The sequence below is a fragment of the Schistocerca piceifrons genome, chromosome 7, assembly GCF_021461385.2.
Source record: "Schistocerca piceifrons isolate TAMUIC-IGC-003096 chromosome 7, iqSchPice1.1, whole genome shotgun sequence".
In the NCBI taxonomy this organism is placed as follows: domain Eukaryota; kingdom Metazoa; phylum Arthropoda; class Insecta; order Orthoptera; family Acrididae; genus Schistocerca; species Schistocerca piceifrons.
The window spans coordinates 186095497-186110324 of NC_060144.1; the positions used below are offsets into that span (position 1 = coordinate 186095497).

Sequence of the window (14828 nt, forward strand, 5' to 3'; positions counted from 1 at the left end):
GAGTTGGCAGATGCCCATTTGATAGCAATAGCCATGGCGTGGTACGTTTGTATCGAGACAGGTTTCCAGAACGAAGGTGTCTCGACAGGAAGACGTTCGAAGCAATTGATCGGCCTCTTAGGGAGCACGGAACATTCCAGCCTATGACCACGTCACTGTATGGAGAGTGCTACGGGAGAACCAGTTGTTTCCGTACCATGTACAGCGTGTGCAGGCACTATCAGCAGCTAATTGGCCTCCACGGGTACACTTCTGCGAATGGTTCATCCAACAATGTGTCAATCCTCATTTCAGTGCAAATGTTCTCTTCACAGATGAGGCTTCATTCCAACGTGATCAAATTGTAAATTTTCACAATCAACATGTGTGGGCTGACAAGAATCCGCACGCAATTGTGCAATCACGTCATCAACAGAGATATTCTGTGAACGTTTGGGCAGGCATTGTTGGTGATGTCTTGATTGGGCCCCATGTTCTTCCACCTACGCTCAATGAAGCATGTTATCATGATTTCATACGGGATACTCTACTTGTGCTGCTAGAACATGTGCCTTTACAAGTAGAACACAACATGTGGTTCATGCACGATGGAGCTCCTGCACATTTCAGTCGAAGTGTTCGTACACTTGTCAACAACAGATTCGGTGACCGATGGATTGGTAGAGGCGGACCAATTCCATGGCCTCCACGCTCTCCTGACCTCAACCCTCTTGACTTTCATTTACGGGGGCATTTGAAAGCTCTTGTCTATGCAACCCCGGTACCAAATGTAGAGAGACTTCGTGCTCGTATTGTGGACGGCTGTGATACAATACGACATTCTCCAGGGCTGCATCAGCGCATCAGGGATTCCATGCAATGGAGGGTGGATGCATGTATCCTCGCTAACGGAAGATATTTTGAACATTTCCTGTAACAAAGTGTTTGAAGTCACGCTGGTAAGTTCTGTTGCTGTGTGTTTCCATTCCATGATTAATGTGATTTGAAGAGAAGTAATAAAATGAGCTCTAACATGGGAAGTAAGCGTTTCCGGACACATGTCCACATAACATATTTTCTTTCTTTGTGTGTGAGGAATGTTTCTTGAAAGTTTGGCCGTACCTTTTTGTAACACCCTGTATATCTTTGCTTTTCTTGAAGATTCTGCCAAACTGTATCATAGTAATCCCACGAATCCACATCACACAACAGCCAGGAAATGTTTCAGTTGTTAGAAGTTAATAAAACATTGGTAGATACAAGTATCTCAAAGGGTGACATGAAATGAAAAACTAAATGAAAGGTAGATTATAGTTCAAATCTCCATTGATGATGAGATCATTAAAGATGCAGTACTATCTTGAACTATACAGTTAAGGGAAAGGAAATCAGCAGTAGTCTATTCAATGGAATGATGCCATCAAGCACCTGTAGAAAGGGAAATAAGGGCCATAACATACATGAAGTTAAATAAACAATGAAGAAGACTAGAGAGGGTAGAGGGAGAGGAGGAGAGGAGGACAAATGAGGTAGAAGGTAGACACAGGAAGTTGGCAGAGAGGGGGAAACAGTGGTGGGTGTTGGAGGCAGGGAGAAGAGAGATAAAAAATCTCTGGGGCAAATGTGTAAGAGATCAAACCTGAAAGGGTTGTGAGACCAAAGAGGCTTATTGGAAGGACAAGGGACAGTTCTCACTATCTAATGTTCAGAGGAAGGTAATGGGGCTGGGAGGGAATATGACAGCAGGGTCCAGATGGAAGAAGCTGTTGAATTTGACAACATCGGGCCAAGTACCACGTGCAGATGTCCTGATCTGTTCAATGATATGAATGTTGAAAGTGGCACAGTTCTTAGTCTGAACAGATCTGTCTGCTGTAATAAACATTGAGAGCATTAGGTTTACTTTATGTTGACAATGAGAGATTAAGTGTTCAGTTGTTATCTGTTGCATGAAGAGAGATGTGGCACCAGTGGTGATAACCACCTGTTCAGTACAAGTAACTGAAGCACAAATATATTATGATCCATAAAATAATTGACATTTTTATAATATGATATTGAGAAATTCTTACAACTTCCCAAGTAAGCAGGGTGCCTAGTTTTAAAATTTTGGAGGGCAGTTACTAGGATGAGAAGGAGGTGGTGTAGATTGCAGCATACTGTTCTGAGGGCCAGAGACTTTATGATTTGTTTTTTAATCTTTGTGACCAATGCAGGTGAATCTTTCTGGAAGACTGTGTAGGTTGGTATCTCACAAAGCGACCTTATAATTGCCAATACAGTAACAACTTCACTGCTGGGAGAATTATGATACTCATTAGATTTCAACAAATTAATGAGGTGTGGACCACTGAGTTTGACTGGCATAGATACAGCACCTGCAGCAGACGGAAGGTGTCAGTCAGTTGGTGGCCCAGGTCGGGATGGCAGGCAAGGAGACGCGGTGTCAGAGCTTTCACCAATGCAGCACAGTGGCAAACTTGCTAGTTTCGCATCATTTGGCTCCACACAGCTTCATGAGGCATGCTTCTACTCTCCTAACTGTGACTGCAATGGGTCATCATGTGACTCCAGCGACTGATAATGGTGGCCCAGGGATGGGCGCATAACTGGTGACTTGGAGACAGCAGCAGATGCTGATGGACCCCAGAGGTCAGAGCTGAGAGGTCATTAGCTCGACTCCCAGTCCATCCAGGCTGTAGCTGGACCCTGGCAGGATCCTGATGAAATGCCAGATGGGTGTTGGCAGTATCACGGTAGAAGCAAACACGAAGTGAATGCAGATTCAAACCCGGCATTGTCAACATGCCCATCCTGGCTAGATAGCCAGCTTTTATGTAAGAAAAGGGAAGTCCTGTTGCAATTGAGGTCACATATGTGGCCTACCAAGTGCTGTTGAAATGTCTTGAAATGCCGGTTATTGCCCCAGCATCTTGGGTATGGTTGCAGAGCTGCTGGCATGGCGAAAGAGCTCGTGGGTGTTGGGAAATGTTCACATTTTGGTATGGCTTGTGCCCATGCGGCTACAGTAGCATACAATCTTCTTATTATACATAGAGCAGCCCTTTTGCTACAGGGCACAGCAAGCAGTGTATAATGTTAGCACAGTCACATGTTCAACAGCATCATGTCAGTAGTTGGGTCTCTGATACTTGTTTCATTATCCATAATAAATAATGTTATTTTTCATAGTTTGTGTGTTCAGAACAATAATAACTATAATGCCTCACCAAATAAAATTGCAGTTTACAGGAAGCCAAGAGAGCATACTGCACATGGAAATTGAGGAAGTGGTGGGTCTCGGAGCTTCAAGTGGTCATGACAATGACATTGAGAGCCTCAACGGTTCACCACAGTTGAGACCAGCAAATCGCACTGTAAGTTTACATCACAAATAACTTTCTCATACATACAAAAATTTTGTGTGTTTTATGTAATGTCCACAGTACAAAATCGATTTGAAGTTTCCTAAAAACAAGACAAAGCAATGTGTGAATGACCCACATTGACAGTTAATTGTATGACTTACCTATGACTTGCTGCATGGGTCATATACGATATGGATATAAAAGAGGGAAACATTCCATGTGGGAAAAATATATCTAAAAACAAAGATGATGTGACTTACCAAACGAAAGCACTGGCAGGTCGATAGACACACAAACATACACACAAAATTCAAGCTTTCGCAACCAATGAAAGGACAGGCTGTCCATTTTTCCCCCTGAGGTAAGTCTTTCCGCTCCCGGGGTTGGAATGACTCCTTACCCTCTCCCTTAAAACCCACATTTTGTGTGTATATTTGTGTTTATATATATGCTGTCTCACCTATGCTCCAGTAATAGTGATTTCTGTTACGCTGTTATTACCTATTCAGATATATAATTGTTTTGATTTTAACTTTAGTTTATGTTCTACATTTCACAAGTCATATATATATTCCTTTCACGCCAATCACCTGCCACCCTACCTAAAACCTCTTTCCTCATTACCTTAGCCACCTTCATCCTGACCCACAACTTCTTCACTTTTGAAGGCCAGGCATACCAAAAATTAAAGGGAACAGCCATGGGTACCAGGATGGCTCCCTCGTACGCCAACCTGTTCATGGGTCGCTTAGAGGAAGCCTTCTTGGTTACCCAGGCCTGCCAACCCAAAGTTTGGTACAGATTTATTGATGAAATCTTCATGATCTGGACTCACAGTGAAGAAGAACTCCAGAATTTCCTCTCCAACCTCAACTCCTTTGGTTCCATCAGATTCACCTGGTCCTACTCCAAATCCCATGCCACTTTCCTTGACATTGACCTCCAACTGTCCAATGGCCAGCTTCACACGTCCGTCCACATCAAACCAACCAACAAGCAACAGTACCTCCATTATGACAGCTGCCACAAATTCCACATCAAACGGTCCCTTCCCTACAGCCTAGCTCTTCGTGGCAAACTAATCTGCTCCAGTCCGGAATCCCTGAACCATTACACCAACAACCTAAAAACAGCTTTCGCATCCCGCAACTACCCTCCTGACCTGGTACAGAAGCAAATAACCAGAGCCACTTCCTCATCCCCTCACACCCAGAACCTCCCACAGAATAACCACAAAAGTGCCCCACTTGTGACAGGATACTTTCCGGGACTGGATCGGACTCTGAATGTGGCTCTCCAGCAGGGATATGACTTCCTCAAATCCTGCCCTGAAATGAGACCCATCCTTCATGAAATCCTCCCCACTCCACCAAGAGTGTCTTTCCGCCATCCACCTAACCTTCGTAACCTCTTAGTTCATCCTTATGAAATCCCCAAACCACTTTCCTTACCCTCTGCCTCCTACCCTTGTAACCGCCCCCGGTGTAAAACCTGTCCCATGCACCCTCCCACCACCACCTACTCCAGTCCTGTAACCCGGAAGGTGTACACGATCAAAGGCAGAGCCACGTGTGAAAGCACCCACGTGATTTACCAACTGACCTGCCTACACTGTGAAGCTTTCTATGTGGGAATGACCAGCAACAAACTGTCCATTCGCATGAATGGACACAGGCAGACAGTGTTTGTTGGTAATGAGGATCACCCTGTGGCTAAACATGCCTTGGTGCACGGCCAGCACATCTTGGCACAGTGTTACACCGTCCGGGTTATCTGGATACTTCCCACTAACACCAAGAACTCTGGAGATGGGAACTTTCCCCTCAGTATATCCTCTCTTCTTGTTATCCGCCAGGCCTCAACCTCCGCTAATTTCAAGTTGCCGCCGCTCGTACCTCACCTGTCTTTCAACATCATCTTTGCCTCTGTACTTCTGCCTACACTGACATCTCTGCCCAAACTCTTTGTCTTTACAAATGTTTGCTTGTGTCTGTGTATGTGCTGATGGATATGTGTGTGTGTGTGTGTGTGTGTGCGCGCGAGTGTATACCTGTCCTTTTTTCCCCCTAAGGTAAGTCTTTCCGCTCCCGGGATTGGAATGACTCCTTACCCTCTCCCTTAAAACCCTCATCCTTTCGTCTTTCCCTCTTTCCTGACGAAGCAACCATTGGTTGCAAAAGCTTGAATTTTGTGTGTATGTTTGTGTTTGTTTGTGTGTCTGTCGACCTGCCAGCGCTTTCGTATGGTAAGTCACATCATCTTTGTTTTTAGATATATTTTTCCCGCGTGGAATGTTTCCCTCTATTATTTATTTATTTATTTATTTATTTATTTATTTTTTTTTTTTTTGAATAGGTAATAACATCATAACAGAAATCACTATTACTGGAGCATAGGTAATACAGCATGAAACCTTCAAGGATTGTTGAATGAGGATGTGTGAGTCTAAAGGTAGAGACATTAAATGGAGAATCCAAGGTCAGAGGATGATAGGAGAAGTATAAAAGGATGAGGAGGAAGAAAGAAAGTAAACAGGATAATAGAAAAATAGTTGTATACAGAACACAAGTACATATTAAACATTCAGTTCACTTACAAGATATTTGAGAACACTGGTGTTTGGATGACGTAGCCATTACATGTGTTGTAAAATAAACACTCACGTAACACAAAGATTATTTTTACTCTAAATACTGTGTGTACTGCTGATTTAGATACTCACATTCCAAAAAACATATTGCGATGTAGATTATGAATGTGAGACCTGAACCTTAATTCCATCTTCAGTAGGCCAGTGAAATGATCTGGTCACAATCTAGCTGTCCCCACAAACACCACTTCAGTCTAAACCTAAAGTAACTCGTTGTTACCCTGGGGCAGATATTTAAATTTCTCAGTGTTGTTTGGTGGTCAATGCTTCAACTTTTAGTGATAAGTGATTCCACTAGCTATTCATGAAGTATTGGAGCTGCAGAAGCCACCAATGTTCATTGTTAATGTCCACATCCTGTGTAGTGAATGTCATGTTTATGGAATGTCAGCACGCAGTCAAAAAATAGCCAATGTTATACACTGAGGTGAGACCTCCTAATATTGTGTTGTACCTCCTTTTGCCTGGTGTAGTGCAGAAACTCAAAATGGCACGACCTCAACACGTCATCAGAAGTCCCCTGCAGAAATATTGAGCCACGTTGTGTCTATAGCCATTCATAATTGTGAAAGTGTTACCAGTGCAGGATTTTGTGCACAAACTGACCTCTTAATTATGTCCCATAAACTTTTGATGGGATTCATGTTGAGTGAATTGGGTGGCCAAACAATTCCTCAAACTGTCCAGCATGTTCTTCAAACCAACTGTGAACAATTGTGGCCCAGTGACATGGCAGTGTCATCCATAAAAATTCCATCATTGTTTGGGAGCATGAAGTCCATGAATGGTTGCAACTGGTCTCAAAGTAACCGATCTCTCTCTCTCTCTCTCTCTCTCTCTCTCTCTCTCTCTCTCTCTCTCACACACACACACACACACACACACACACACACACACACACTATGGCGAGAGGCAATGCCTGAAATGTGGTATTCTTGCCACTCTTCTGACATTGTGGATCACGGAATACTGAATTCGCTAATGATTCCCAAAATGGAATGTCCCATATACCTGGCTCCAACTACCATACTACATTCAAAGTCCGTTAACTCCAATTGTGTGGCCATAATCTGATCAGAAACCTTTTCATGTGAATCACCTGAGTACAAATGTCAGCTCTGCCACAGTGGTACCCTTTTGTACCTTGTGCACAAGATACTACTGCTATCTGTCTATGTGCGTATTGCTATCCCAATACTTTTGTCGCCTCAGTGTAAAGTCAAGAAATCTTTACTGGATTCTGCTTCTCTTATCTGTCAGAGTTTGAACTAACTAGCTCACTAATATGTGTACAATTTAAAATAATGATACTTTTAAAGCTTTGTGATAGTTACACGAATATGAACCACTAGATCCTAGTTGAAGAATTTGATGCAAAACATTGTTACTTGGAAATATGCTTTGTGTTATGTACATGCAACTATTGCTGGGCTAAGAAAAAGTGGTTAGTTTAGAAGTCCAGTAAAGCCAGTAAAAATTGGAAATTGCTGTAAAGAGAAACTGACTTTAAGAAAATGGAGTCTTGGGATAGCAATACGCACATAGACAGATAGCAGTAGTATCTTGTACACAAGGTACAAAAGGGTACCACTATGGCAGAGCTGACATTTGTACTCAGGTGATACACATGAAAAGGTTTCTGATCTGATTATGGCCACACAATTGGAGTTAACGGACTTTGAATGTAGTATGGTAGTTGGAGGTAGGTATATGGGACATTCCATTTTGGAAATCATTAGCGAATTCAATATCCCGTGATCCACAATGTCAGAAGAGTGGCAAGAATACCAAATTTCAGGCATTGCCTCTCGCCATAGACAACACAGTGGCTGATGACTTTCATTTAATGACCAAGGACAGCAGTTTTTGCATATCTTTCAGTCAAAATTTTGTTATGCTAGATTAGATAGATCCATGATCATAAGATCCTCAAGTTCATGATGGTCTGCAACTCCACTATTTCTTTGTATGTATAAAATAGCAAGGCAGAAAATATAGTTCACCAAAAATGCACTAGATAAATAGGTGGAATAACTTTCGAGTCATTCATAATTTTTCTTCTCTTAATAAAGCCTATATATTTGTTCTTACTTTTAGATGTCAGCCCCACCTTCACCAAACCTGGGCAGCCACAGCAGTGGGGCATCATCACCAACTGAACTCAGCCCTGCTCTGAGTGTGGGGCCTCGGTTTGCTTCTTCCAGCCGTGGAAGTGGTGTGCCTGTTCGTGCCTCACGCCCAGGTATGCTGTGCACGACAAAACATAATCTGTGTCTTGCCACGAACTCTTTCCTGGCCATAAATTGTTGTGATTACAATGCACAGGGTTAATCTAATAAATATTGAGACTGAAAGTAACCCCATTCTAGTAGTATTCAGCACCATTTGAAAGGCTTTTAAAACATTCCTTTGACACAAGTGTTGTTTTAGTGTAGATTTGTACCATATGGAAATGCCATAAAATATTGCATGTTGATGACCTCTCAGTTGCTATTGATGCTTATATTTTAAATATTTTATAAAATTTCTTGTATTATTTTTAGCAAAAATACCGTTTTTCTCCTGTGTGTGTAAACTATGAAGTGCTACCATTCAAGTACTTACTCAGTTAACAACATATTTTGTTAGTCTTAAAACTGTTAACATAATATATATTATATAATATTTGTGAAACTTTCCCAAAATATATTCGGTCAGCCATCACAAAACTTGTACCAACCACATCATATCACTAAACTTATCCTATGCCTCATTGTAGCTATGAACATAAAAAGTGGAAAAAGGACCGATGATGTAGTACGCTATACTATTAGAGGTGGAGGAAAAAGTTTGCTTGGATGTGAATGAGAGAAAGAATCAGCAATCATCTATTTAAAGGAACCATATTGAAATTTCTCTGAAGTGACTGGATGATTCCAGCGAAAACCTAAATCTGATGGTGAAGTATAGACTTGAGAGCTGCTCTTCCTAAATGAGAGCCCATGCAATTAATGTAAATGTGTGGTGTCTGTTCTTTCAGACCTTTAATTGATTCACCTCAATGGGCAATGAATCCACCACCTTCAGAGCCAATTATGTTCGACCTCCTGTGGGAATCTCAAAGTAGCAACCATGGAGGACACAGCTGGGGACTGCAGATAGTTGGCGACACTAGGTGGAAATACGGGTGGGCTAGGAAGTGTGCCAAGATCGTCCACACAATTGCGATAAACGCTGTGTCTGGGTGCTGCAGTGGTTAACGTATCTGCCTAGTAAGCAAGTGATCCCAGATTCGGATCCTAGTCCGTCACAGATTTTCATTCGTCACTACTGATTCTGTATAATGTCCCAATGCAGCTGACAGCAATAGTTTGTACCCTTCCCTTCACTTCGTCCCCCCTCCCCCTTTCTGTCTTCAATTTACATAATATGTATAACTGCTGCTGATTCTGTGAGGTATCTGCTCTGTTCCATTCATATAAATTACACTTCATTCTCTTTGTTTCCTACAATTCCTCCCAAAGGAAAAGAAAATAATGCACAAGATTTCTCTTTCTTTGTCTGCAGTTGGGGGAGCAGTGCCAAGAGACCAGGTGTGCAGCAACTGCGGATCTGGCCTGGCAAAGCCACTCGCTACTGACTGTGGTACCAATACAAGTGTGACATCTGTCAACATAGACTCCTGTATTATGAATGTGTGCGACACTCCTGAGACTGATGATGTGGATGGTACTCAGCTGGATAACACATTGGACAGCAGGACAAGCCCACACCACTCCAGTGCCACACACAAATGAAGACAACCAGCAACTGTGAAGAACTGACTATTTAGCACATTGCTGACTCCTTTCAACCTTTACCCAGTATTTATTTTTTGTGAAATGAAAGACTACTTACTTTAATCTAAGTTCAATGAACTTGTTAGTCACCTATAAAGAATTTGCGTATTTTCAAATACTCATTGTATAAAGAAACACACTCTGTAAATTTATGACTCAAAACTTAATCGAGTAAGTGATGGGTCTGTGTTACAGTTTCATGATTTTCTCATGAGAATAAACTCAATAAACTGTGAGAATATTTAAACTAATGAATGTTGTTGAAATCCAGGTGCCGTAAAAGAAGACACATGAGTGTTTCTTCACATATTCATAATCTACTTGTTATAGTTTCTGTGTTAGAATGCCAATAAAAAAAGTCTCATGAATATTTCTCATATTGTTGTGTCATGCATGTATGGCAATATCAGTCACTAGTTTGTGTTTTGAGCATCTTTTTTTAGTCTTTCATGACAGCCATCTTTAATTTATTACTGTGAGCTTTTGTTGTGTTTTTATTTTTATTAACACAGACAGTTTAGCACATCTTTTAGAGTTGCTGAACACCGTGTATTATTTCTCACAGTCATCACCGGTAATGTAGGAAACAAAGTGTGTAAGAAGGTGTTCTTAGATTTATGGCTGCATACTTTCACTTAATATGTGTGATGATTTAGAAAGCAATTTGCTTTCAGTCTTCACAAAACAGTAAACAGTTGTTAGTTTCTGAAATCTGATATACACACTGCAAGATGACATGACAAGAACTGGAGAATATTTCACTGTGTTAACATGTGAAAACTTCAGTTGCAACAGCTTGTACGTTAATATAGAATAAATGTCGTGGATTTTTTAAACAAAACTAATAAATGTGGTTGCAATGACGTATTTTTTTCTGTCCCTGTGAAAATGTTTGGGATATCAAATTACAGTCACTGAAATAAAAAATATGTAAATTATTTTTACAGCATGAGAAAATTTTACAATACAGTAACGAAAATCACCCACAGCAAGTTTATGAAAACAATATATCTTACATGTCCTAGCTTGGGATGTGCTGACCTCACAGTCACTGTAGCTGTGATCTACAGAGGTGAATGCTCTCACCATATACCCTACTGTTCCTCATATATGTACTTACCTTGACAGTGAACTTTTTTTGTTATTCGTAAATATGTTAATGTAAGTTAACCTTAGGATAATAATTGTATATATGTTTTAGTTGAGTGCAGCAGATTTCATTATTTAAACAAATGGATCTCACTTGTTTATACTTAGTCTGAATGTACTAGAAGATGTGTCCTTTTTTAAAACCCTTACAAAATAGTAAAACTGACATTTTTATCCATACTGTACCTTTCACATCCCATGGAAAATGTAAAAATAAATATTATGCATTCCAGCAGATACTTTCTTGACTGCTTTTTGGTGATAATCTATTTTTGAAGTGAAAGATCCCAACCCCCTTTTCCAATCTTATAAATGTAAATAAAATAAAAGAGAAGGCAAAACACACACACACACACACACACACACACACACACACACACACACACACACAAATTTGTTGTACAGTTCTTGAAATCAAGAAGAATTTTAAGCCGCAGTGAACAAGTCAAAGATCTCAATAGCAAAGGAATTAAGTATCATACAGGACTTCTTTTGCTTAATGATTGTTTACCACTAGTGATGACTCTATGTATGTGTCATTAATCTCTGCCCAAACTCTTTGCCTTTAAATATGTCTACTTGCGTCTGATATGTGTGGATGGATGTGTGTGTGTGTGTGTGTGTGTGTGTGTGTGTGTGTGTGTGTGTGTGTGTGCGCGAGTGTATACCTGTCCTTTTTTCCCCCTAAGGTAAGTCTTTCCGCTCCCGGGAGAAAGCATCACTAATGCAATACTCAGCTTGCCCTTCTCTCGCATGATATCCTACAAACTGCAAAAGGCATTAGACACAGTGCCACACTGTTGACCGTTAATGAAGGTAAACGCATGTGGATTTGGTTCCCAGATATGTCTCTCAAAGATTTCTTAAGAAATAGAACCCCATATGCTGTCCTCGATAGCGAGTGTTCATCAGAGAGAAAGTATCATCGGGAGTGCCCCAGGGAAGTGTGACAGGACCACTGGTATTTTCTATACACACAAATGATCTGACTGATAGGGTGAACAGTAATTTGTGGTTGTTTGCTGGTGATGCAGTGGTGTATGGGAAGTGTCAGCATTAAGTGATTGCAGGAGGATACAAGATGATTTAGACAAAAATTCTAGTTGGTATGATCAATGGCAGCTAGCTCTGATTGTAGAGAAATGTAATTTAAGGCAGATGAGTAGGAGAAACAAACCCATAATGAAACTTCCTGGCAGATTAAAACTGTGTGCCGGACCGAGACTCGAACTCGGGACCTTTGCCTTTCGCGGGCAAGTGCTCCAACTGAGCTACCCAAGCACGACTCACGCCCTGTCCTCACAGCCGTACTTCTGCCAGTACCTCATCTCCTACCTTCCAAACTTCTGAAATCCATAATGTTTTAATACAGCATTAATAGTGTGCTGCTTGACACAGTCACATCAATTAAATATCTACACATAATGTTGCAAAGCAATATGAAATGGAATGAGCATATAAGGATTGTAGAAGAGAATGCAAATGGTTAATTTCAGTTTATTGGGATAATTTTAGATAAATGTGTTTCATCTGTAAGAGAGACTGCACAGAGGACACTAGTGTAACCCACTGTTGGGTACTGTTCAAGTGGTTCAGATATGCACCAGGTCAAGTTAATGGAAGACATTGAAGCAATTGGAGACAGTCTGCTGGATTTGTTTACCATTAAGTTCAAACAACACACAAGTATCACGGAGATGCTTTGGGAACAGAAATGGGATTCACTGTAGGGACGGCAAAGTTCTTTTCAAGAAACACTATCAAGAAAATTTGAAGCTGACTGCAGAGCAATTCTAATGCCACCACTGAACATTACACATAAGGACCATGAAGATAAGATTAGAGAGATTAGGGCTTGTACAGATGCATATAGACAGACATTTTTCACTCACTCTATTTGTGAGTGGAACAAATGGTTCAAATGGCTCTGAGCACTATGGGACTTAACATCTGAGGTCATCAGTCCCCTAGACTTAGAACTACTTAAACCTAACTAACCTACGGACATCACACACACCCATGCCAGAGGCAGGATTCGAACCTGCGACTGTAGTGGTTCCAGACTGAAGCGCCTAGAACTGCTCGGCCACACCGGTCGGCTGTGAGTGGAATAGGCAAATAAATGACAGGTAGTGGTACAGGGTACATTTCACACACAGCATACAGTGGCTTGTGGGGTATGCATATAGATGTAGGTGTTTCCTCCTGCTACTGCTTAGTAAGTAGATATCCAATTATATGAGGGGCATTTAATAACCAATGTGACACTTTTTTTCTAGGCCAATTTTAGTTGAAAAATATGTGGAATTTGTTGTTAAACATCATGCTGTATTTCCACTTCAGTCTGTATTGTTTCATGAAGTTCTGATAGGTGGTGACACCATAGATAGCCTTCAAAATGACATTTGTAATGGAGGTAGGTTGCAATCAGAGTGCTGTCACTGAGTTTGTTTTCGCAGAAAACAGCATTGCAGATATTCAAAGGTGCTTGCAAAATTTCTATGGAGATGTGGCAGTGAATAAAAGCGTGGTGAGTCGTTGGGCAATGTGTCTGTCATCGCAACAAGGTCACCTTCCAATCTCCTGCATGCCAGCTGATTGCACATAGCTGTGCCTCCTGCAATGTTGGAACCTGTAGACACTCTCATTTGAGGTGATCGACAGATCACAAACATCTCTGTTGTTAGTGCTGATACACTTGTCCATCAGTTGGGGTGTTCAAAGTGTGTGCCTGTTAGGTTCTTCATCACCTAACAGAAGACCATAAAGAGCAACAGAGGACCAACTGTGTGGAATAACTTGCATGTCAAAAGACCTATCATGAAAATTTTTTGTTGAGCATTGTCACAGGTGATGAAATGTGGGTTCATCATTTTGAACCAGAAACAAAATAGCAATCCATGGAGTGATGCCACACCGCCTCTCCTCTGAAGAAAATGTTCAAAGTCACTCTCTTAGTTGATAAAGTCATGGCAATGGTCTTCTGAGGCTCCAAAGGGGTTATTCTGTTTGATGTCCTCCCTCATGGTGCAATAATAAATTCTGAAGTCTGTTGTGCTACTATCATTAAACTGAATAAATGACTCAGCATGTTCATTTTCCCACAAAAAGACAAACAAGCTTCTCCTTCCCCGTGACAATGCATGGTCTCACACAAGTCTGCACACCCGAGAAGAGCTTACTAAACTTCACCTGACTTTTCTGTCTCATCCACCCTACAGCCCAGACCTCACACTTTCTGACTTCCATCAGTTTCATCCAATGAAGGGTGCACTCTGCAGGAAGCAGTACCTGGATGATGGAGAGGTTATTGATGCAGTAAGATGTTGGCTCCAAAAAAGTGTTGCATTACTTACTGAATATTATTACATTGTATTATACAAGGGTCATTCAGTAAGTCATTGCCCACATTTTTTTTTAAAGCCACTAATACACATAGACAAACATCCTTGTTGGTGCTTCACATTTGATGTTCATTCTGTGCGCCAGTGAAGTTTCGAAACATTCAGGTAGATCGCAGAGCCATAGTACAGCATCAGAATGGCATCTACATACGACTCAAGTTACAAGCAGCATGCTGTTATTGAATTCTTGTGTGAAGAAAAAGAAACCATGGTGAACACCAACAAACATATGTGTGCAGTGTATGGTGATGCTGCAGTTGACAGGAGTACAGATGGGAGGTGGGTAAAGAAAGTTACAGGCTCTAGAATTGCAGAAAGAGCTCCATGATTAGCCATCACCAAATTGGGTTGGACATCATTGCCTCATCCATCCTGCAGTCCAGACCTGGCACCCTTGGACTTCCATCTCTTTGGGCCACTTAAAGATTCACTATGGGGAACACATTTGAAGATGATGAGT

General features: G+C 41.2%; 1 protein-coding gene across 1 annotated transcript in view; it reads left to right on the forward strand.

The window, feature by feature from the left end:
• LOC124805539 (protein goliath) overlaps window positions 1–11201 on the forward strand; it is a 663220-nt gene extending 652019 nt beyond the window's left edge. The window contains exons 10-12 of the mRNA XM_047266107.1: window positions 3225–3356; window positions 8095–8239; window positions 9544–11201. Of these exons, the coding sequence (XP_047122063.1) occupies window positions 3225–3356; window positions 8095–8239; window positions 9544–9773 (507 nt within the window). The 3' untranslated portion in view covers window positions 9774–11201. The remainder of the gene's footprint in view (window positions 1–3224; window positions 3357–8094; window positions 8240–9543) is intronic.
• Window positions 11202–14828: the final 3627 nt, after the last annotated feature.